Below are 25381 nucleotides of genomic sequence, written 5' to 3'. Positions count from 1 at the left end.
CATCGAAACATGTAGAATTAATGACGAGTAACTGCACAGACAAGTTTGTATGCAGATCACTGATCTCTAACATGCTCTCGAGAGGAGCATATGCGTTACCCCGGATTGTCGAGCAATTTCTATTACATTAAATTATCCAAAAAGGTCAATCTTTAGTTTTCTCAGATTACTATTACGCACCCTTTTTCGTGGAACTGAAGACAATGGCTTTTTTCGTGTTTGATACGGTAGATCGTTCACCTGTTTCGAACGACAGTCATACGTTAACGAAACCCTTTCTTTCTTTCTCTCGGTTTAGAAAGGCAGAAGCACACCTCACAATGCAGGTGCAGGTTGGTGCAAAGTAATCGAACAGGCGGTCTGTTGTTGCCATTTGGAGCTGGGCGTCTAAAGAAACTCCGTGACTCGCCTCTTCCCAGAGACATCATGGATCCTGGCTTCATATCCTGCAGTATATAGTGAATATAATAATGCAAATGACTTTTGTGGTAAACACATTGCTGTTGAAGGGTAAAGACGACGATAGTTGTAATTGTAAGTATCTCGTGCAAAGTTTTGAGCCTACATAGGTAACGAACATCAATCTGCTCTGCATTAATGTACGGTACCATGTATGGTACCAAATTAAGATCGCTTAAAATATGCTGCGTAAGCTTTCCTATGGTTGTTGTCATTGTGGAACTTGCCGAGGACGAGAAATTTAGAGGAATCAACGTAGGCCGCATCGAAAGCCTTGTGGAATGGCTTGCAATAATAGAGCAAGCGGCCGCGATCGAAGCTATTAAGTTATACTTGTAAATTGTACGACCTTTCATGGGTGACATAGCAAGCATTTCTTTTCCACTAAATCAATCAAGTGTTTCGTAAAACGTATAACGGATAGACGACAAAATGTACAACGGATAGGCATGCTCCATAGGACCATATTTGGTAAGGTTTAATAGGTAAGAAACGGCAATGATAGAACGTATCTTTAAAATTCATCAATAGTGTATAAGCATGCTTATACCGTCGATAGATCTAAAGATGAATGAACATCGTGTTGTGTTTTGCATGCACGCATGAACGAAAGTACGTTCATTGTGTAGAGCTGCTGCTGCTGCTGCTAGTGTTTCAGAACACTCGATGGATTTTGACCACAGACGTTGATCTGTGCGACAGTTTAAAAAATATTATGTGCCTTATTATGGTGGCATTTGAGATCATAACTAGCGCGCTAAGTGTCGCTAAAACCTTGATGTTGATATTGGTGTTGTCACATAAGGTCCGGGATCCTTTCAGCCATTCGTGAGTTATTATTCAGAAAGGAAGCTTGCTATGACAACAAAGTTATTGTGTGTCGCTGCAAAAAATTACAGGTGCTTGATTTTTAAAACAAACAGAACTACTTTTTGTTGAAACTGTTCCCGTGTCAATATTGATATATTTATTTCTAAATGTAACGATTGCTAAGTTAAGAAGCATATCTCATCATCATCATCATCATCGTTGAAATAAAGATTTGTACAACGATCTTGTATTGTTGAAGACTACAAATCGTCGATTCTATGCTTAATTAGTTTGGCATCGACTGAGCATATTGGCTCCCATACAATGGCCCCTGTGATAGTACACCATTTATCTCATATGATTTTATGCGTACTCTGTTTTTTAAGCCCACCTAACACCACTAACATACGCGTTTCCGTTCCTAATTCCCTCGGATATGTTCGAGCTAAAGGACTGTCCGAATTAGGCAGCACACATTAAAATCTAACCTTAGCTCCATGTGTATTCTGATGCTTCATTTCAGAAAGAACCACTACGCTGGTAAGCTTTACAGGTCGCAGATAAATCGCAACACGATAAATTTGTAAACACAAAAAATCGAAGGGGATTAAAGGTAGGCTTTTTAAACAGTCTATTTTCACGGCGTCCGCCCAGTCATGTCCAGCGATGATGATATCTACGACGAAGGCGCAGACATACCCACTGACACGGAAGTCGTCGACGATATCGAAGCGTTCGCTTACGAATGCCTTACTGCTGAACAGGCCAAAGAGATGTTGCTTCGGGAGGCAACACAACTGCGGGAATCCCTGAACCTTTCCGATCTTGGAGAAGCCCGAATGCTGCTCCACTGTTTCAACTGGCACACCGAAGATATTATCAAGCACTTTAGGGAAAGTCCATCACAAACGCTTGAACAAGTGGGAGTGCGACCTCTTGCAGCAGGTGCGACAGCAAAAGATGGCGGTAGGGATGCTCAAGAGTGTCAAACCTGTTTCGAAAGTTTGCGAGAAGTGGAATCTCGATCACTGGCTTGTGGACACACATCGTGTGTTAGTTGCTGGATAGCCTACCTTCAGGTCGAGATAACGGAGGGTAGGCCGATGAATATTGCTTGTATGGCTCGCGATTGTGTTCTGATCCTGCCCGAGGCCTTTGTATTACAACTAATTGCTCTCGACAATGACAAAATGAAAGAACGCTACCTGCAATCCTGTTTCAACGAGTGGGTTCGCCGTCACCCAAAACTACGTTTTTGTGCGGGCAAGGACTGCGCAGCAATAATCAAAGCTGATAAAAACGAAGCAAAACGCGTCATATGTGCGATGTGCACGAGTCAATTCTGTTTCGTCTGCGGAGAGAATTATCATGCCCCAACGGATTGTCGAACCATGAGGAAGTGGATGGTCAGACAAGCGGAAGACTCTGAAACGGCAAGTTATATTTATAACTATACCAAGGACTGTCCTGGATGCGGGGTGAGTATAAACAAGGATGGTGGTTGTAACTGGATTACCTGTAAAAAGTGCAATTGTCGCTTCTGTTGGATTTGTATGGACTGTAATCTGGAGTATACTCATCAGTGTTCGCTTTATGGAGATCCAGGTAAGGGTAATAACGTAGAGGCAATACCCAAATATTTGTTTTACTACGCGCGATGGGATAGCCACGAAAAGTCCCTTCGTCTAGAAGAGGAGACCAAAAGAAGGATCAACGAACAAATAAACCAACGGGTGATGGCTAAAGAAGGTACATGGATCGATTGGAAATATTTGTTTGATGCTATGGACGTTCTTGCCAAGTCCCGTTACACTTTACAATACACATATCCGTTAGCTTTTTATCTCGAGCCAGGTCCACGAAAAGACCTATTTGAGTATCAACAAGCGGAACTGGAAACTGCTGTCGAAGCGCTCAGCTTTCAATTAGAGCAGGCAGATACTATGGATAAGGCGGATATCTCGAATCAGATGAACGCTGTGGAAAAAAGAAGAATTGGTCTTCTAAAGGCATTTCTAAATTGGTAAAACCAAACTCTTTGTAATATATTCGAGTTGTATGTATATATATGTGTATAATGTAAAACGCATATGTGTAATGATGCGGCTGTATTACAGCTTCAAGCAAGGTTAATAAAATAATTTTAACTAAAACACAATTTGATTGCATTTGGTATCGCTTTTCAACATTCAGCCCACCCATATTCTGAACGTTTCGCAAAATATAAACCCATCCTTAGATAATATGTAATTCAGATAATTTTACTACTATAGATATTGGTGGTGCAGGGTTTGCCCATTGGACGAAACACCCCCTAGTGACATAGAACGCAAATTGATTATTGTGCTATAGAATAACAAAGATCGAGGGTTAAGGTTAGCATTAACTCGAACCGATGTTCGTAAATAGAACTTTGAAGTGTTTTTATAAAAATAAATGTGAGAAGGGTCCACCTAGCAATGTCGATTGAACAAACTGAAGCATTCGATAAGAGTAGTCTTCGTCCTTTATGCCAACTGTTATAATTTGATAATGATAACTCGACAACTACAACCTGAGAAAATTATCTATCAAAACCTGAAATGTGAGCGAAGGAAAGCCTTCAATCCATGTAGGTTTAACAATATGTCCGCCGATTTTATTACAGGGAACTAGATGTCCTCTTGAGATCTGGACCTGTTTCGTCCAGAGCGTGTATTGTATGCAATAGCTACTGAGACTGAAGAAATGTTGGAAACGTTCACGTAGGTCAACTTCTGTCCGCTTTCGCTACGAGCATCTTATGCCGCGCGTTCGTCGCTTATACGGTGTATGTCTATGGCAAAAATATCCTTTTTGAGGTATGCCGATTAGGTCTACCAATAGACTGAAAGTATGGAAGCGACAGCGAACGGACGCACGGTTAGCCTTTACGGTAATATGCATATTAGTTTAGGATACGTTCGAGGTAATCCGGCATTATAGTATATGTAACCGAAATACGAAAATTGGTAAGTATTTACATCATCTTCGTTAGGTATATAATTGACAATGAAATAGAAGAAACAACACGAAATCAGGCACGTCAGCTAATCACGAGATAATAGTCTACTTGAGTAAGCAACGGGCCTATTGCGAAATCGAAGCTCGTGCTGCGAGTTTCCGGCCCTGAGCGGCCATACGGTACAACCTTTACGCAGAAAAGCGGATCGCCTTTGTCTTTTAAAACATTGAAGAACCGGTTATAGCCTTTTTACCCGCAACTAGCTCAGTGTTTTCACTTCCTAAAACATGCTCAGTAAAATGGAACTTGTAAGCAACTGTATCTATAATTTAGTTATTCTAACAAGTAAGTAACTAACCAGGCGATCAAAGCAGCCTTTCCTGTACCCATAAAAATGTAGCTGATGTTTGGCTCAGGGTTAATGAGCCTGCACTTTACTTTTTTACCTTCTTTTTCGGTAGAGCTTCCTTCATTTTTGCCTCTGACTAAGGACACGATGTTGTTCATAACCAAAACCCAAGGCAAAACCTAACTTATTATACACAAATGTCTGGTAAAAACTGGACATAGTGAAAGCGCTTCAGGACATTTGCCCTCTCCCTGAAAATGATTTTTTAGACGTTGACTGGAGTTGCCTTTTGTAGGCCTTCTTTGTGCCTACAAATCGAAACAGCATCGCTATGCTAGCATTCTTAGGTTTATGAATAATTTCTTTCGTAAAAACACTGCGGAGTATATCTGCTCATTAAATTTTGGGCAGTCGTTTTATTCGAAACTGCCCCATAGCCTTACGGTTCTATCTTCGAACGGTTAAAATGTCTAGGACTAGGAAGGGGAGAACATATTGATTGTTATTGGTATTTGCGATTTTCTGCACAAGTTTTTTAAAACGCGATCTTGATAAACTTTTTAAATTAATGTTTTTACCATTTTATTCCAATAGTCTGTACTAGAGATCACCTGGAGAGCTAGTGTCACCGGGTCGTCGAGTCGGTAGAGCTTCCTGTTGAAATCTCGATATTTGTGAAATTTGCCGGTGCTGTCTCAAGTAGAATGTTATCTTTGTCTATTAAAAACTCCCCCTCACATTCCCCCCGTCCATCTGTCCCCCTAATGCCCTTTTGAATGTGAATAGGAGAGGCGTGAACCTTTTTCAAGGACTCTGCCAAGGTTTTCTCAATGTGAACGCTTGCGAAAACTTGGCAAGCGGAGTCCAAAGCATTAAATATTCATTGCTCAGTCAGTCAGTCAGTCCTTAATTAACATTTACAAAAATGTATTGATATTCTAAAGTAGAGAACTCAACGACAGATTCTATTGCGATCTAATGAACAATAAGGACGAGGCAGTTTTTCTGTTTAGCGGTTATTGCTAGATCTTGGCATAATGTTTGCTTTTTAATTACGAGTTTTTACAGCTCGTCTACATTTGCTACAGCATCTATTCGATCAGCCGTTAAGGCCTATCCCCTTTTCAGTAAGGAACAGTCCGAGCTCTTCAGTGAGTGCGTTCGATTGTTTCCTTTGAACCTATTCGGTAGAGAGATACGGAGAGCGCTACGAAAAGGAACAAGAACAACAGGTCGCTCACCAATTTCATATCGTATTAATTAGATCAAATTATTCGAAGATCTATCTTCGGAGTACTCGGAATTATTGTCTTACGACTGCCGTTTATGTAGAAGTCAAACTTTTTAATTATCATGTGATAAGAAGCATATGGATAGAATACATTGTAAATTGTAGGTCGACTCTTTTGCATAACAGTATATTCTTTCGGCTGCTAAGTACAATGCATCCTGTGATCTACGATCGAAGAAGATCCACCTCATCTCATTACGCATGTATAAGCGTTCCTACACACCCACACACGATCTTTTTTTATTTGAAATATCTTTCTCAAGCTGCAATTTTTTAATGCATTATTTACGTCTCCCATTTAAGGTGGAGCGTTCAATTTAAAAAAAAAAGTGTGGTCCATGACATGACAAGTGTATGCCGTAACTGATGGCAATACAAGTCATAGAGGTATTCGCGCATACGAAGGAACAGAGGCGCTACAGATAAGGTCCATTTTAATTGGTCCTACAAGTTGAATCAACTTAACTTAGTTCTAGGTCTATTGATTTGGATACCAACTGTATATATGAATTTTATGCTGCTCGGTCGGGCCAGTTTCTACGCTCTACAAATCAGGGAAAAGCCATATAGCGAATAACTGAAATTTTCCATTGTTCTGTGGAAGACCTACGATGCGTTCTGATTATTTAAAATGCAATTGATTTAACTAAGTAATATAATTAGACATAATAGAAAGATGAGGTAGTTGTCCTGCTCGCTATTTCGCGACGTCTCCGTACTTACGAACCCCGTGCTAAATAACGGCTCTTTCTAGTGGAGAACGAAAAAGCTTTAAGAAACGATCAACCGATCGTATCTAGCTACTATTATGAGTCTCGAATTTTAAAAAAGCCACAGTTGTCGCCTTCTAAAATGACATTGGTAACAATACATCAAAAATCTGACAACACGGTAAACAATATCTAGAAGCGAATGAAGTTGTAAAATATCTTAAAGCGAACCATGGAGTTTCGGCTACACTATCGAGGTCTATAACTGCTTCTCTATGAGCATCGTCTTTTATAAAATCTATAAAAGTACACATCTTCAATCTATCATAGTACAAAATTCTAAAGTATACTGGTATTGACTATTTAGCGTGCCAATCTATATCAAGGCTACACAACAATTTCATGTAACGAAAATAGTATTTATCACACTTAAAAAATTGCCCAGTTTGCTGCCTTTCTATTGCCCCCTGCTATCTATACTTTGTCTTCGTTTCTCTCTCAGTAGCAAATTTTGCCAATCGAGATCACTTCACAGCGCAGATGTTCTACGTAGAGTATTTCGAATGTTTACGTTTGGTGGTGGTGCTGGTGCTGCTGCTGGGCATTGCTTCAGACGGTTGGCTTTCATTACGATACAAAGTATGGCTCTACCGGGCTCCAAATCTAAACAGCCCTGCTAGACCTGAAGCTTAATAGACAGACATCCTATCACGGGACTGTCATAGAGATCGACGAAGGAGGCCAAATTAACACAGTGGTCTGTCTCAATAGTCGCCTAATTCTTCGTAAGGCTTCGGGATAGTGAAGGCCGTGCTGAGAGGCCAGTCGTTGTTCGTTAGGAAGATAAGAAGTGAGAGGCTGTCTCGTAACGGCTTTCGCTTGCATATGGATATATCCGCTTTGATATGAAGTGTAACATTCGTGTTTTAACGCGAACAGAGACCGAGCAGTTTGCAATAGGCCAGCTCGCGTCCAAGGAAGGGCCTAAAGAACAGACAGAACATTTTTCACTTAATGACATTTAGCATTTTTATTACGTTTATTTACATCTATTTACAAACAAATTGTAACTACACACTATGTACTAGTATTCATATTTTTTCCGTTATTGTTGTTCAACACGAACAGATAGAGACGGTGTTGGTATATCCTTCGGATACGCCATCGTCGTAGTGACTACCAAAAGAACTGGTTGACTAGACATTGTAAACACTCCAACATCATCATAATGTTCCCTGCGGTAGAGAAACGCATTAAAAAAGTGTCAATGTGTAATAAACGAATGTTTCGATTTATAGCGGAATAGATTTTACGTTTGAAAAATGCTACACTAGAAAAATTTAGGTTCTGTTTAATGTTCTAATCTCACTCGTAGAAATGCACATAGGCCTTCAGCGCGTTCCTTTTGGGTGTTTAGGAACTTTTCCATTCCTTCAGTGGCACGTATGTTGCAGTTATACACGCTTAGGTCTGCTGTTATAAATATCGGTGAATTAACAATATTCTTTCCGTCTTCGACTCGGTATTTTATCATATATTATATTATTAATATAATTCGGATAACAACGGAGTTTTATCGACTTGAAATATGGTTACGCTCGCCGTGGGCAAAAAGCTGTTGTACTAAGCGATACGTTCCGTTACGTTACTAAATGGCCATCTAATTTCGTAGTTAGTTATATTAAGAGAATTCTGGTCGTCGCCCCGCCATTAGCATTGTGTGAAGTTAAACATGAGCAAGAGGGACTGAAGGTAAAAAGTTCCTCTTGCCCGCCAACCCCCAACTACGAATCATCATCAGTCAAATAGCGTTTGAATTTATTTAGGTGAAATACACATAATCGTTTCATTTTTTTTATTACTGACTATAGATCATGTGTTCGTCAACCGTGATGGTGGTGTGGCCCGGGAACGTAGGCAAATTATTATTATTATTTTATGATTAAGTTCAATAGACTCGTCCTGCCGGCTGTCGTCAAGTTGACATCGACCTGGAACCATTGAGAAAAGGCTACAAAGTCCAGTGTGAAATACCGATACCGCATTATAGTGCACTATATATGTGCATATATGTTCTTCAAAGCTTGTGTGCAATGACCAGGTGATCCTCAAGAAGCTCGCAGACCAAGTATGGAGCAAAAGTGCCCCTCTTAGCCTACGAGTTTCTTGTCGACTAATCAAATGAACACGGAAGGTACGATCCACTTTGAGGGTACAGCAAATTACGAAAAATGAAATCAGCAAATACAAACTTCACCCAGTATAAATCATCCATGCAGAGCTTAGGAAGATTCTTCTGCCCAAAGACAACTTTCAGGTGTTAGTTTTGAAGATAGCCTTGGTATGCTGTGAACTGCCGCATTCGCTTATGCCCCAAGGCCTGAAAGGTTCGGAATGTTAGCTGGATTAGGCTTTTGACTTAGCGCAAACCACGCCAGATGATGATGTTTAGTTGTCCATATCCATAACGTATGGAGTAAATAGGAAACCGTGTAAACGCACTACAAATCTGACCACATTGTTTCGCCGACGAGTTGAAAGCAGTGATATCTGCGTTTACCTTTCGGACAAAGAGAACCACAAAAGCCTCTGTTCTCCACAAACACCTCTACAGTGAAAGTCTCAAGCATTGTAAACGCATTGACCTTAACATCTGAAACTAATTTGTACAATATTTTATGATATACAAACGCAGCAACATCAATGGCCCAGACTAAACGACAATTGTCTTCAATATAGGGTCATCAGTTAGTCGGACTAGCTTTTTTTTTTTTTGAATCACTTGACCTGCTGCTTGGCTTCCGTTGAAGCGTGATCTGTTTGTATAGGCGCTGTCATTATTTATGGCTGTCGTACGGAACGTATAGACGAATCTTGTCAATCTTGCCCCTAGCAACAACAATTTCGAAGTGTATTTCTGTTTCGAGGGAGGGTAAAAACGCAGTGGCCATTCTCACACTCCAATTAATCGGTAATAGTTTTGACAACAACAAACAACAACAACAACAACAACAACAATGGTTAAATCACTATTTTTGCTGCCAACTCTTACCTCACGCTCGATTACTATACTATACTCTACCGTTCCATTTCTTCTTACATGTTTACGATTAGAGTTTGTGAAATAACGTAAAATATATAACGGAGAAGATTGTTGGCAGGGTGTCCTGATGGCCGACATTTCATACCTTATTTCACTCGCTTATTTTATATCGTAAATAAATATCTGTCTACAGTTCGCCACCGGTTGACGTTAACGCCTAGCAACAAACCGGTTCTAAACGTATCAGAATCATATGTTTCTGCTAAGATTGGCTTGTGGTAATAGTAACGCTACTAGTACTATGAATAATGTGTAGTACTTCTTCAGTAACGTTCTATATATATATATATATATATATATATATATATATATATATATATATATCAAGCCAATTGTGAGCCATTTCGAAAGTTACTATCGTTCTTACTGCGTTAACTCAACTCTTGCGTAGCTCATCGTTTTGCTAAACTAAACTATATCCTATGATGGACACAGACAACATATCGTGGTATAAGTGGGTGCCAGACAATGCATGTAGAGAAACATTTTCTTTTTATGTCGAACAAGAACATCGGTATATCGTTTCGTCACTGCTATATTCAACCGTTCATTCCCTCATCGCTCTGTCCTCTTATCCTGCCACTTCTGTGATTTTTATCGCGCGCTATTAGAACTTAAACTTGCCAACTCCAGAAGCTGCGCATTGAACTTCCTACTCACAGTACAACGACTTTCGGCTTCGAGATATTAACGACTTTTTAGGGATACCAGATTCACACTAACGTAAAGCAGCCTAGTAGACTGCTAGTTATCCAACTGTCCCAAATTATGGAGAGACTATAACCACTAGAGCGCTGAAAACGGCAAAAAATAAATCGGTGCGATACACCTTCATAAGCTATTATTTCAGTTAGTATTTATTATCTGAAATCGGCTATTTACAAAAAAAGTGTATGAAAAACGCTAGCAACAGAATGTATTGGTACTGTGTTATGTGGATTCTGGCCGTATATATCGAGCCCTATGCAGGCTCTCATGGAGAGAGCGTATTTTTTTTATTTCTTGACGGATGAATTTAGTCGACGTAAATAATGAACCGAATAACTGCTTGAAAGATCCCCGAATGGCCGCACATGTTCCGTCCATAGGTTTATACACATATATAGGTGTATAGGGCCGCTTAGCGACAGAGGCGGCAGTATTGACGTTTACACCTTATACAGGTATCATGTTATAACGGAAGAAAAAGCGCTATTCCCTATCATTAATAAGATCTTCACAACAATTTCCGAGTCTTTATATGGATTTACTAGCTTCTGAGAATGCTTTATACTTAAGCCCCGATAGGAACACCCAATTTTTCCCATTTCGACCTTTCTTCTCCGTTCAATACACGTCTAAATTTCAGCAGGCTTTAGCAGTCGGCCTGTGAAAGTTTGGACTCAACGCCGAAACGTTGCTAGAAGCCGTGAGTGTCCTACACAATCAAATAACAATAGATTGGTACCCACGTACTGTTCTGCTTGGGTATTGTTCGTCCATTGTAAAAGTTCAGGTTAAGGTCAAGTCCGTGCATATTTGCTATCTAGTCAGCGTTATTACAAATCGTATAAGGTAGCCCAGGGATACATCAAGTGACTGCGTTCTAGCGTACCAATACAAACCGAACCCGCAAAATAACACTCTTTACATAGTTTTTACATATAAATGTTGTATATCGATCAATTTGGCTGTGGATGAAGATGGTAACTTATGTAATACTGTTTGTAAAAATGTATGAGACTAGTCTGCGTGTATATATCATGAATTCTGCTCGTAATATGTAATTGTCTGGTACTATTGGCAAAGCCTAGCTACGACACTAATTGAAAATGGCCACTGCTGCTACCAATATAAATATTTCCATTACTGTTTAATTTGACAAAACTACTCCCCTAGAATGCTCAAGAAATGAAATAATCCTTTAAGGAGGTTAGAACAACAAAAGGAATCGACAGAGAGATTTAGAACTTTGAGTGAGAACAGTTGAGTAATATGGAAACAATTTTAGCTCTGTACCATAACTTGGGGCACTTCGGCTGGTCTATTTAACTGAGTGAGGATCAATATAATCTCCGCCCCTAGATTATTTGAAGCGCGTCGTTATACAAAGTAATACATTATATATAAAACACAGTAAGTAATAACGCATACGTCTATAACCAGGAATTGTACAGTTATATAGTATAACAATAAATTATATAATAATAACAATAATCCTCATCGTAATCACAATAACCTATTTCACTCGATGCACTAGGTATATCTTTAGCTATACCTGCGTAGATACATGTATACGTACGTAACGACTTCAAAGAGCTTTCACGTCTTGTAAGTAGTACTGCTAATAAAGTACTAATAATAATTATAATGAAGTACTTAACAGGATCATACTAGTCATGAGTCATAAGCAGGTCACGCGATCACTTAGAATAAACGTTTGAACCATATTTCAGGCAATATGTTTGTTATTTTAAAGATGAGGAAACAGACTGATATGGTAATATACTTAGTACTTGCGCCTAAACGCACATCGCCACGTATCATAGGAGCGTCGTATATTCTAGCTAGCGATCATCAGGCGCTAGAGGACCAGCTTTTACCCTGTTCCCCTGCCCACCCTTGGCTCATACGAGCAGCCTTAATGGTGATTGGTCATTAAATTATCATCGTACTTTGTTAACTTGTGTAGAAATGAAATAATATTGTCAGACAAATTCGTCCAACAACGTAAATTAACAGCAACGTCAATAATACCAGTCAATATAGCACAATTTAGAGAAGTCTTTTGGGTTTTTGTGCTTAGTCACTTCACGTATGGTGCATAGTACTGGAATCATGGCTCCTGTTGTCCTGTAATTAACGGACGCCGCAACTTTTCCGTCACTTAGATCGTGTCACGAGACATCCGTGTAGCGGTTGTTATTCGTAGCGGATGTTGGCTTAAGTCAGTCGTCGGCGTCCATTTTCCCGGCCTTTAAACGTTTAAATAATCCCATGAACAGCGTCTTCATCTTCATCATCGTCGTCGTCATCATCGACATCATCCGCAAGCAGGCTAAGTCCTTTGCGGTTTTCGCGTCTCCAATTTACGAGTCTCCTAATGAACAAGGCAGACCACATATTCCAAACGTTACATCTATCTTTTCTTGTACTATTTGAAGAAATAAGTGTGTCACTTAGCAGAACATAGATTTAATTATTGTCGAGTGTTTAGATACTTTTGTTAAGGCTTTACTAAATTGAGAAGAACCATATGTTCCAACGAATCTTTTGGATAGAGGCATTGGTTGGTTAGAATGGGTGCGTATATAAACGCGGACTTCGATAACAAACAATCTTCTACAAATCGGGGACTCGTCAAGCGATCTAGGCCCCGGGGCTAAGGAGAAACTGAGAATGGTTGAGGCTACAAAGCGTGACCCAACCTCCTGACCAGACGTAGTTTGCATCCGACCAGGACGAGCAGAAGTGCAGTTACGCAAAGGCCAAGGGCGATCGCTAGTATCACTCCAGATTGGGCCTCAGCAGGACTTGCATGTTTTTCACCGGAGTCCACCTGCAGCGAAAATAACATCAGCAACATGATCATGGTCAACAGCAGCAGCAGCAGCATGAGGATGATCAAATATGTGGTCGTATCACTATTATCACTCATAAGTCGCATAAATTAAATAAGGCTTCGTTACGGAAGCTATTTACTAAGATACCGATTATATAACTTTATATACGGGATTTCACATAGAGGTGAAAGTGTTGCAAACAAACAATAACTTAGATATACTATTACACATTTAGTATATATATATAAAGAAGTTTTCGGGGTCTTGTTACGCGTTTCAATAATCATTTTACCAGGATGTTTGTTAATATCCATTTAGCCTAACTCGTAAGTAACAAGCATGCAAAGTATTTCCTCTTCTTTTAATGTGCATCTTAGCTCATTTTTTTTTATAATGTAATTTAGTTTTTTTTTGCTTAGCTTACCTGCGTAAGACTTATACTCATACTGGGTGAATCATGTTCGTAGCCATCATCGTGCTGATCCGGTTTCTTAACTTTTAACGTTGAAGTCTCTTTTGCGTTTAAGATTTGGGCCTGGCCTTGGAGCGGCGTTGAGTGCCTTTCTTGACCTATTCTCGAGGTACCAAAATGGCTATGTCCTTTTGCTTTACTGTCTGCTTGATCTGGACGATGATGAACAGACTTCAGACGTACAGATGAATCCGCCGCGTATACCATCTGATCCTCTGGCTCGCCACCCCGATACCTAACGTAAAAATGTAAGCAGTATATCTATTAATTTCAACTAAATCGTATCTCTATTAAGCTTTATCAATATTCAAAGTCCAATATTCAAAATTTACGCCGAGTTTAAGCCTTAGATATGGACGTTTCTCGGGAGACAAATAAAACATCTACCCTATTTCACTCGATGAAAGCTTCAAAAAGTAAACAGTTCGTTAACAGGCCAATGTTACATCATAAAATCGTCGTGTATTTTTTGAATGCATCAATCTTCATCAGAAATTAGAAACTATGGTGTGCTAGAGACGGTATTAGGCACATTGGGCTTGAACATTTCGCCCGGTAGCTGTGACGGACGAGAAGGATGGTGTATCTTCGTCGCTGTAAAGCATGGAGTGACATTAATAATCCAGGAAGATACGCTTAAGCTCAGAGTTGGCCAGATCTTCATCTCACGAGGACTATGGTTTGGGTTTGAGATACAGAAGCGATTTTATACACTGGGAATTATTCGAATAGAAGATGACTGTTAACAGGAACCTCCATATGGGCCAACTGCTTTAAGCGAACTAGGCTTTTCAATATGAAAGACTCGATAGGTAACGAGAAATGCCGGATCATACATGGTAAGCGGTGCTAAAACTGCTGTGCAAGAGCAAAACGCTCTCTTGTAACCACCAGATTCCCATTCATCTTTTCTGTTCATTGCCAAATGAAATAGAAAACCGTACGTTTATTAGAGAAAAGAAGCCTTGTTGAATAATACCTGATCATTTCTGGTGAGGTAGAGTTACTTATATAATAAATTGCTTCATTGATAGATGGGAGAAGGTAGCGAGACGTGACAGCAATTATACAATAAATTATATATTTGCTAGCCTTTTTTTTTGCTACGCTGATTATAAAATGAAAAATCGACATTGTTTATGTTACAACCTCATTACCTGAAGTAGTTTTTGTTGCTTTTGTTGTAGATGTTATTTTGGCATGAAGTTTCGTCACTTCGGTCTCTACAATCGATTTCCCCATTGCAAAGTTTTGCCGTAGAAATGCATGAAGAATCGTCGAGACATCGGAAACATCCACCAAGTGGACTTTCGTTTCCACCTGTCAGCGGTATGAGAACTCTTACGTGAGAACAATCTCTTTCTCACGTAATACAACGGTATAACAGATAGCTTAGAGTCTGAGGTAATACTTTGATAAGCTGTTTTCGACCTGTTGCTTATTTATGCACTTCTATATTTAACTGGGTGAAGCTTTTTCACAGTCTACATAGACAACGAGTAAATCCAGAGAGCCGTTCAGCATATCGAGTATTTATTAGTAAAATCTTAAGCTAATCAAGAGTGAGTGGACTTTTACGCTGGAAATTAAATAGATACACACAAAAAAGCGCAGTTTACTGTTGGTAATTTGGCTGTTTCATCTATAATTACGAAACAGAGCGGGCTCTAGAAGGTGGCTAGTTCTCTGGAGGCGATAGTATTCAATGATAATTTTGAATTTAAATCAATATATAAAATATTCAAAGGTTGTACCTTTAGTATCTGGGTTATTCTTAGATTTCTCCAAACCGCGGAGGCCATTGTTCTTACTGTTGTTAAGATCCTGTATTGAGCTCTTGCCCTGAGAGGCTGAATCATCTGCAGTTAACTGGTAAGGGTAAGTTCCTGTTTGCTTCTGTAACTGCGAGTGACCATGAGCGTGGTTTGGCAATCCATGGGTGAGGCACGATGTGATATAGTTCTCGTTCTCCGTGAAGCTGCACAGGCGACTTCCAGGGCCGCAGTCGAACAAATAGCACTTCCGACTCACAACATCTCTTCCTTGCACCTCTTCCACCCTCTGTAAAGCATTTCTATATTGAAGAAATCATTGAAGCTTGTAACAATATACTGGCAAGATCGCCCAGTTAAGACATAATCATTTTTAAAGTGTTTTGTATTGTTGGAAATATTTCTATTCGAAAATAGGTATAGCCCATCAATGTGCATTTAACCCTTATTCCATTCGGCTGCTGCATCCTGATGTCTTCTCATTTGCTTCCAGCATCATTACGTTTTTACCCGATGTGAAGCCTTGCGTATGTACGACTTATATTATGTTCTATAGCTCTGTATATGGGCCCTTCTACGCTTTGTTCTGCGGGGTTTTTCTTTGTACCAGTTTACGACTCCTGCCATCACCCGCTGTAACGTATTCCACTTGTTACAATATACGATCGACTGCTTTTAAACATTCGGCGAGTCATGCACCTTCTACCTCCTTAGTGGATATGAATAAGTATATTTTGCCTGTTATAGGTACAAATGTTTACTCTGAAAGCCTGACTCAATCGCTTCAAAAGCTTTTCCATAGCCCGCTCTCAATTTTCCAGGAAAAACTGCCGCAGAGATACTTTTGGGTAAGGGCCTCAATACGATTGATCATAACTATCGGGGTCAGCTAAAACAAGCAATTCCAATATACATAATCTTTTCTATTTCTCTTTTCTTTTTTTAGTCGAAAGACGAAAATGCGCTGGTCTACGGCGCCGTGTTCGAATGTTGACCCCTGTGTCCTTTCGCCGGGTAGGTAAACTCGTTATGACAGCGCTACCATCGCGAAAATTATCCAGCAGCTCTGACGACCGACCCTGCGCAAATGATTGAAATCAATTATCAATTAGCGACAGCCTTTTGCAAAACGATTTTTTTATTATTGTACATTAACAGATTATACGTGACTGGTTTTCAGCGTTTCACTCTAGTCATATTCTTCGCTTGCTTACCGCTAAAATTGCTTCTTATGTTTTTGTCTACTGATCACTATAGCAACTGTAGGTGTCCCGAAAGACGACTGTGTTTTCGTCCTAAATTGACCAAACAGTATCGAGTTCCTTCTTGGTTTCATTTCAAATAATTTTAATTAACATTAGAGATTAGCAGTAGCTCGTTGTTCTATTTGACAGTGTACATATTGTAATTCTTGTTCTACTAAGACGTTGTCCAAATTAATTACAAGGAGGCTACAATGAAATATAAACATGATCTTCCTAAACAACAAATATGTTTTTACACTATTTCAATATTGTCGCTTTTTAATCATACAATTATTTACGGGTAAACTAACAGTACAATCTTAACATCTGCGAAGACGCAAGAAAATACTGAATTTTTTCAAAAGGACTTTTCTATTTAGCCGTAGCAAAAAAACTATTTGCGCTTAATCATTAGACGAAAATAAAAAAACACACATAATATTTTAAGTAAAAAACATTAATGTAAGCAAACAACGAATGACCATTGAAATGTTTATTATCATCTTCTTTTGCTTTTTCATTGAAGACTTGCAAAAACTTGCGGAAATTTATCACTTTCAAAGCATTCATTGCTTAAAATAAAGATATTTTCCTATGTATTCATTCAAGCTGTACGTAAATATGATACACGGTACTATGATTAGAAGATATCTAACTAGATCAGTCGCCATATCGTTGTCTTATGCTTTATTCTGTAATTCTATTCTCGTGAAAATCTTCGAAAAACGGCGATCATTCAATAAGTTAATGTGTACATACGTACATACATACAAATAAAATAGAGTAGAAGTCTCTGGATAATTTGAGCTTTCGTCCTACATCTGGACAGTTGAACAAAACTGGAGTAGTGAATTAGGAAATTGCTGAGTTGTTATGACTTGAGGTGACATATATAACCTGAAAACCCTATGTTCTTCTTCTCGATACGAGCGATACATTTCTTGTCTCCGCACGTGTATACGTGCGGCCAAATATCTTTATTTCGTTTACCTCTAACGCTAATAGGTCTACAGACCAAGCACCATAAAAGGACCTAGCCTGTTGGAAGAACACTTTCCTCTAGCCACAGCTCGCCATGGAACATGTTATACGACATATTCAACGAAATTCAAAAGACAATGCTGCTAGCAATTCGGCTAGGCTTAATCTATGTTATTATGGCGGCCGTGCGTCCGCTATAAGCTGTAAATTGGCCGCAGCCGCGCTACGTCTGTCGGGGGAAACGGCGAAGGGTTGCCCGGCCATGGGTCAATTGGTGGTATTCTGAAAAATTGGCATTCGCAAATATTCGAGTCAGCTCGTCAGTAGCGCTTTGTGCTGGTCAGTAATACAAGCGGAAGGGGAACCATACAGTTGGCTATAGCTAACTTCCGGGGAGCTGATAAACTACTTTCGAAGGATGCGGCGGCGTGCACCACTGCACAAATCCTGCCTATGTACACTAGTACTTGGGAAGACCAAACAGTCAGAATGCATGAGGAGTTAGAAGATAGATTCTCTGTGTTTGAGGTACTTCGCTTCCTTGGACAGGTTCAATCGAACGAGGCAGCTGGATCGGACCTGACCCACAATGAGCGCTTAGCCTATACCGCTAGACAAGTGTAGTGCTTACTTTCGACATGGATGCCTACCACCAAGCCAGAGGACGGCTACCCTCCCCAACGCATTATCCAGAAAGCCACCCACTTGACTCGGCTTTATGGAGGGCGACCGCAAACGAAAGCTTTTGCTATGAACTTTCTGGTCAACTCAATACACGCCAGTTGACGACATTGTTGGGTGCTCGTTCATGGATTCCGGCTGAACAATTGTTTCTTGCGGATTTTTCATAGCACCCACGATTCGCACAACATGTGATATACCGCATTGAGTCTGTCGCGGACCCGTACAGGTGTTCTTCGCTGTGTTGGGGGTTTTAAGTCGGCGTTCAATATAGCTGACAGAGAATGGGTTTTAATAAGGCTAGCAGAATACGAAGTCTCACAGAGCATGCTGCATTTTACCAGAGCGATACCGAAAAAAAACTCAAGTATTCTATGTAGAGTGACTCGTTTCACCAACTGGTATCGCGCAGAATGATAACTTGAACCCTCTTCTTTTCTTTCCGTTCTTGAATAGCCTATCACTCCAGCGAAACAGGTAAAAGGATTTCTGTATGCCGACGATTCTGTCATTTTTGAAAGAAGCCGGCTTCCTGTTCACTGCGCGTGCGCCAGGCCGTCGTAATATATGCCAGAGAGATGCCATGAAGTTTTGCCGTGGAGGCCATCGCCTCCGCATGTGCGCATCGTTCGACAGAACGGTTTTGAAGTACGTCGGTAGCTTCAGTTGTATAGGGGTGAATGCCCGAGTTTCGCATAGCATATCATGAATAGAGCGCAGCAAACGATGGTTGCGAATGTAGGAATATACCATTAAGTATTTACTTGAGCAAAGTTATGGCCTTGTTAAAAATAAAAGTTGGCTGGATTGCTTCCCACGGAATACAAATTGTGTGGAAACACTTCTTATTAAAGCAGCTCGAAAGACTTGAACCTTGTTCCTAAAACGTGCTAAAACAAATACGCATATTCTTTAGGTGACACATCGCTATTCATAGTAGGACTCGAGGTGCAGCTAGAAACTGCCGATTCCTATCTTATGTGGGTTAATCAGCACATCGATACTGAGTTTTATAATATTCTAATTGTGCTAAATGGAGGCTGGAAAGGGCCGGGCAGAACGAATTTTCGAATATAGGTATACGTTTCACGGTAGACAGGCTTCATCGGATCATTTGTGCGACAGTAGATTTTCATTTGCTGAGGGTTACGTCTGTCTGTATAGAACATGGTGCGATATGGCCCAAATGCGGCGCACCGTCATACGCTGCAGTAAACTGCTGGACAGCCTCTTCGACAAAACTCGCTCATTTTAAAACTTGATTGTTTAATAGTTCACATATTTCCTGCTACTTTAACAGATGTAGAATGAAGATTCTCCAAATATTTAAACACATATATATATATACACACATCCTCAAGGTAGATACTTTAGTTCTTTAGCTCAAGTGACGGATGTGACAACTCGTAGCCGAAAACCGTTAACCATAGGAAAGTCTCGATTCTAGTAAGAAATAAAGTAACGTTTTTTTTTTTACGATATCAAGTAGTATTTTATTTAACGATCAAAGAACTTATCGCGATTAGCTCTTCAGGGTTCACGATTCAACAGGGATTTGAAGAAATAAAGACAGGTGAAGTGATCAGGACGGCCGTGCGGCGGGCCCCTTTTGACAAACACACTCATTCTCATATCTTGCGTACTATAGCGCCAAAGTGTGCTGGCGCCTCGTTTTTTTTGCGCCACATTCCCTTCAAAGTGCTATTTCAAAAATACAGTAACCTTTACGTTTATAACGAAAGCGTATTACTAAGCGAGATCTTTGAGATTGTATTTTAATGAATACGGTACAGCGAACCTGATCAGTCCGAAGGTGAATGATCTGGATTCACATAGGCCCACTAATGCGTGCATTATGTAATCTGAACACGTTGCTAACGGTATAGATGTAGCTCTTCACTTTGGAGTATCCTAATCGTTCTTACATCGCACTCAGGCGCTCATACAAGAATTCGTCGACTTGATCTTCTAGGTAACCCTTCTTGGACCTCTCGAAGCCTTATTTCCTGTTGGCAATCAATCCTGCTTCACTGAACTGTCGATTTATGTTTCGGAACAATCGACGATCAGCAGGCGTTTATTGGGAATCATTCCCCATAAGCTCGTCCTCTGACAAGCGCGTTGCGGTCAAGAGTATCATGTGTTAAATGCGTTTCTGCTTTCCCCCGATCTGTGAATTAGTCTACTGGCTAGAAACATAGTTAAATGATTGGCATGTCTTCAGATACGCTCTTTAGTAGAATATTTCTGGATAAAAACGTATTTCGTCTCTTTTCACAAGTATCGAAGCCGCGTTATGACGGTGTTGACTACTTAGGATCACTAGTTATTACGACAGCAACTGATAATAGGCCGTCATCTACTTTTCGCTCGTCAGCAGAACACCAGCTTGTAGCAAAGGGAAGATATGCTACTTTTCCTCAAATAGGAAGCTTATTTCCACACATGGTTGTCGCGAATGAGCCTCTGGCTGGCACTCGGTGAACGAAACGAGCATTGTCTTTAGACAGCAACTCTTTAAGAACGGGCCACTAAGTAAAATGTATTCAGTTGGCTGATTCAATAGTAGATGTAATGAATCTTCTTGCTTTCAGCAATGTCCATTTGTTTAGCTAGGCAGAGTTCCGAGGGAATCACAGTTCCCTCTCTGAACGGGTGGTCTTTAAGCGGTATCATGCACTCTCAAATGGTGTCTGTAAAAACGAAAAACGTCTCATTTTTACGCAAAATCTAATAGGCATTGTAACATTGTTAAAATGAGTACTTCGATTGCTGAACGGTAAAAATTGACTTGGAAACCATAATAATTCGTGCATTTATCCGTAGATTCATACTAACCAGGGTGCCAAAAATGGCAACGTTACATTGCGTCGTCTCCCAGCACCAAATTAAACAATCTTCATTTGTTGCTGTTACCGTATCGTTTAAGTATCGCGCACCATTTGCCTGTGATGCTGTGGGTTGAATTATTTGCCCGTGACGGATAGAAAACAAGCGAATGATGCGCGCTAAATCTGCACCCGGACTCGTTAAAACGCCATTTACCTGATTCAACGACAATTGTTAGAAGGATACTTCTTACGTGCAAATGCCTATTTCACTTTTGATAATTTGTGCCACTTGTCTATAGATCCTGAAACAATATAGCAGGAATAAGGATGACGATCATGCACAGTTCTCCACTTGGCCTAGCTGAAACATATTTAATAGCTGGAAAAAATAAAAAGACTTTGAGTGTGGGGCGACCGCCATATCATTCGGACGGCGAAGCTAGAGCAAGTCGAAGATAGATGAGCAAATATATTCATCGTGTCTGGAAGGATTCTTCTTATATAAACCGTAACTAACTGATCTAGTACAATCGGTTTTGTTCTAAACGCATCCTATGATAGGATCTGTCGTACTTTCTCAACTGCAATTGACTACTGTGATCCTGGTAGCCTTTCGATGCCGGAGACTAAAGGGATTTAGATGCTATCCAGTTTGATAACATGCTCCAAGAAGAAACCATTTCAAACTCGTTACGGCCCTACCGTGTGGACACGAGAACGGCAAATTTAGGGTTCACTTACTGTTTGTTAAAGGTCAGGTATATTTGCAACCTTAAATAGAAAGCTAACAGGTAAAGTGTTTTGAGAATCATATTTTGCATTTAATCAATTCTAATTTCTTCAAGCCGCAATAGATTTATCGCGCATCTATCTATCTATCTGCACTTCAAGCGTAGATATAGTCGACAATTAGAAATAAACAATATAAATCGTTTGTTTCATGAAAAAATAACACTAATTACATTTGTAACTTTAGATGGAAGTGGCATAGGGCTCGGGTAAGGATTTTACACGAACATCCGGAACTCTTTTGGTGCGAACCTACCTGTAACACGGAAGCAATCACGAACATAGCGAATGCGAGACCTGTAAACATGAGTAAGAACATTGAAGAACGTAGACGACATCCGCAAGAGAACGTTATACATTGCTATGTTACCTATAGCCTTTTTTGTATTGCAGTTGTTCTTGAACGAGCAAGGCAGAGGTTGTTTCACGTGTCAAATAACTGGAATGGATATTCGAAAGCTAGGTCATTACAGATGACGTTATGCTAACTGACCGTAACGCGGTTTGTCGTTATTTATTTGCTGAATAATCCAAAGCTGATTCGGCATATTTGACAATAACTTTAACAATCCGAATGATATTCGAAATTAGGCTTGTGCTTGTACCAAACATCGCAATACATTATAGGATTACTATTATAGTGGTACATTTATATTAGGTCGTAGGCCCTGGAAGAAGTTCGAAAACGACATTCTAGCTTATTCCATACCTTGAATGAACTCTGTGAGTGACGCGATTTTTGAAAACATAGCGATAATATAAAATTGTTATCTGGTTATCTATTTCCCCTGTCCAGCCTTTCTTGTTCGCAGGTTGATCGATCACTTGTGTTGGGACTCTTGTCGGCAAAACTCCTTTCACCACTGGCCGATATAGAAGGTCAAAGGATCCGAGTGACGAGGTACTGTGTCAGAACAAAAAGTGACCAATAACCGTTACAGCCATAGGCTTACAAGTAATTTCAGCTGCTTTTAAGAAATCGATAACTGTTCGAGGTTATATGTGTGTGTTTTATAGAGATATTAACAAGATTTAATTAATGGAAAACCTTGTTGTTGGCATAGGGTATATATTTTGGGAAAGCGCATTTAGCAAAGGTTTACTACAGAACTGTAGAAGCTGATGCTATAAATTGTATATAGAAAACAAAAGTAGTTTATCTAACCGACGCATTAACGCATCCCTATAGAATATTTTTCTTCATCAGTCTTACAACGCGCTCTGAGAAAGACGTAGCATTGTTCCGAATACGCTCAGGCGTTATGATGTTGAACACGTTTAACGCGTAATTTGTTCGTAAATACTTTGCATGGGTGTCTATGGTAATTTGGTAAGAATAATGAACCCGCGTAACTTTCCAAGCACTCAATGTATTTATTGTATATTAAAAAATTATATTACTGCGCGTGGACGGACACTTAACAAGTAATTTTCATACACCAGAACTTTAAGTTGCTTTACTCAAACATTAGATTAATAAATGCATTATGTTAAAGTCGGAGCGTTTTAACTCAAACGTGCGAGAACGATGTTCCCTAAGTTGAATAGCCAGTAATATCGATTACTCGCGTACGGTCCATCGAGGAGGATATAGATAACTTCATACATAATTATCAACATACGCAAAGGAAATACCTATGTGACCCTATACAACTCACCCAAGATTGACGAAAGGCCAGATTTTGCCTGGGTGAGGAGATGATACCGTATAACAGGGAGATGAAGTGTGCGTAGGAGGCCCTTAGTTTGACCGAAACGATTTCTCGCTTATCGCGTTGCCTATACTCGCGCATGTGATGGTGGTTGAAGTTTATTAGAGTAGTACTTTGTTCGGGCGTAATGCTGAATACGTATTGAAGATAAGCAGATGACCATATGAAGGCGCTTGTAACTCGAACCTAGGCAACAAAAAACCACGAGCCCCTACTGTCGGGTAGCCGTTCGTCCAATGCGATTTGACCCGATTAGCACCACAACGGTAAACAAACTGTCAGCTCGTTACAATTTGTGGGTATCGTGGCTGCTTCTGTAAATTCGATACGCGGCGATTAGAAGAAAAAAATCACGGCAGCAATTGTAGGCAGCTGTAGGTCGTACGACTAGATGTCTCCCTTTATATAGCGCACACGGTGGGTGCGCGGAACAGCGGACACTGAGCAGGCACTAACCTAAGGAATAGTAATGGATGGTTCCTACGCCGGGGGTCGGAAGATACCCCTCACGACCCCTCTGCCTCTATTCAGGGGAGAGTAGCGGATCAAGATGGCGGCGGCGGCGGCGGCGGCAAAAGGAGCGCGAGAGCCACATCGTCTGCTAAAACAGGCCGGCCAGACCGTGCGTGCCCGGGAACTTGCTCACATAAACTAATGTGTAAGCATTAGTCGTATAGGTATATTTCGTCTAACAACAAGGCGCACATCCATGTCACCCATCAAACGGCTTCGCAGTTAACTTAAAGGCATTACGCCTCTGTATCGTTTAGCGTAGAAAATAGCGTAAAGGCGTATGCCTACGCACAACGCTATTCGGGCTGGACGGTTTTCTACTTTGTACGTGGTAAAGCATTTCAAAAACAGCAATATCATAGCTATTTACCAATTCTTATCATCTCAGCTTGCAATACAATAACGAACACAGCTGCAGATAACATCAACTTATAGTCTCGTTGCTTAACAGTGACCATACCTCTTCCGAACTTCCGAGAACAAAAAGGTCGATAAAACATTCATGATTAACTTTCATAGGCCCTAAAGTTCAGCTTATATGTGTATCGTTAACTTCATTAGAAAATTTGTGAAAGGAAATCGAATGAAAATTGTAAAAAGGAAATGTATGTATACACAACCATGAACTCGGTAGATGATAGTAAACGAAATTGCAGCAGAACGTACTCGAGTGAACTTCGGTGTAACTTATTATTAGTGGAGAAACTGTATCATATGGCTAAATATGTAACGACATTTTGTTCCTGATCGAATTCCTTATCGTGGAGTATCGAACGAGCGTGTTCTTTAATCGCCCACTTTTAAATATAAAAATAATCATACCCTTCCTATATAGGTAAGTCAAGCTAAATACTAACCTACAAATCAATGTTTGATTTCCTGATTCTACCGGTTTTGTTGTATTGCATATCTGCTCGTGTAGTATATTTTTAAACACTTTTTCTCAGATCTGTTGCGTCAGCGACTGACCTACGAATCTCTTTACTGTCATTATTTAGATACGTTTGCGTATATATATATATAGTGTAATGTAGATTGTTCATTATATGATCTTAAAAGTAATTAAAAGAAGGTTGTTGAATCTAAATGGTAACAGGCATAAAAATCGTGTCCTTTTTTTCTATTGCGAATGGAAAAGG

General features: G+C 40.0%; 2 protein-coding genes and 1 pseudogene across 6 annotated transcripts in view; 1 reads left to right on the top strand and 2 right to left on the bottom strand.

Moving 5' to 3' along the window:
• LOC111255486 (uncharacterized) overlaps nucleotides 1–279 on the bottom strand; it is a 44194-nt gene extending 43915 nt beyond the window's left edge. The window contains exon 1 of the mRNA XM_086987573.1: nucleotides 181–279. The gene's annotated coding sequence lies outside the window, so the exon portion shown is untranslated. The remainder of the gene's footprint in view (nucleotides 1–180) is intronic.
• Nucleotides 280–375: 96 nt separating this feature from the next.
• On the top strand, nucleotides 376–3427 carry LOC111255008 (E3 ubiquitin-protein ligase ARIH2 pseudogene; annotated as a pseudogene). Of its 2 annotated transcripts, none has more exons than XR_015326615.1 (2): nucleotides 376–534; nucleotides 1793–3427. The product of XR_015326615.1 is annotated as an E3 ubiquitin-protein ligase ARIH2 pseudogene, transcript variant X1 (transcript). The 2 variants fall into 2 exon arrangements; XR_015326641.1 differs by lacking the exon at nucleotides 376–534 and adding an exon at nucleotides 1149–1358.
• Nucleotides 3428–7605: 4178 nt separating this feature from the next.
• Nucleotides 7606–24292, bottom strand: LOC111247600 (uncharacterized). 3 transcript variants are annotated; one of them, XM_086977042.1, is made up of 10 exons: nucleotides 24186–24292; nucleotides 23676–24043; nucleotides 22727–22921; nucleotides 22274–22314; nucleotides 21236–21442; nucleotides 15474–15780; nucleotides 14877–15039; nucleotides 13672–13954; nucleotides 13113–13243; nucleotides 7606–12784 (listed from the first exon to the last, which is right to left on the bottom strand). In XM_086977042.1, the coding sequence occupies exons 3-10, from the start codon at nucleotides 22764–22766 to the stop codon at nucleotides 12670–12672; spliced, it is 1287 nt and encodes a 428-aa protein (XP_086833168.1). In that variant the 5' UTR covers nucleotides 22767–22921; nucleotides 23676–24043; nucleotides 24186–24292; the 3' UTR covers nucleotides 7606–12669. The 3 variants fall into 3 exon arrangements, with proteins under 3 accessions (XP_086833168.1, XP_022654453.1, XP_086833163.1); XM_022798718.2 differs by having other exon boundaries at nucleotides 23676–24278; XM_086977037.1 differs by lacking the exons at nucleotides 22727–22921; nucleotides 23676–24043; nucleotides 24186–24292 and adding an exon at nucleotides 22511–22670.
• Between the last annotated feature and the right edge of the window lie 1089 nt (nucleotides 24293–25381).

Source organism: Varroa destructor, unplaced genomic scaffold (genome assembly GCF_002443255.2).
Source record: "Varroa destructor unplaced genomic scaffold, Vdes_3.0 BEIS01000001.1, whole genome shotgun sequence".
NCBI lineage: Eukaryota > Metazoa > Arthropoda > Arachnida > Mesostigmata > Varroidae > Varroa > Varroa destructor.
Note: the sequence above shows the minus strand (reverse complement) of the source record. Positions and strands in the feature narration are given on the sequence as shown.

Bases quoted from the DNA above. Each gene is read 5' to 3' on its own strand.
- LOC111247600 (XM_086977037.1), bottom strand. From the start codon at position 22,565: ATGCCGAATCAGCTTTGGATTATTCAGCAAATAAATAACGACAAACCG. The intron at 15,040-15,473 runs GTACAACCTTTG...TACCGCTGACAG, and splicing joins GAATAACCCAGATACTAAAG to GTGGAAACGAAAGTCCACTT. The intron at 12,785-13,112 runs GTTGGGTCACGC...CTTGTTCATTAG, and splicing joins AAACTACGTCTGGTCAGGAG to GAGACTCGTAAATTGGAGAC.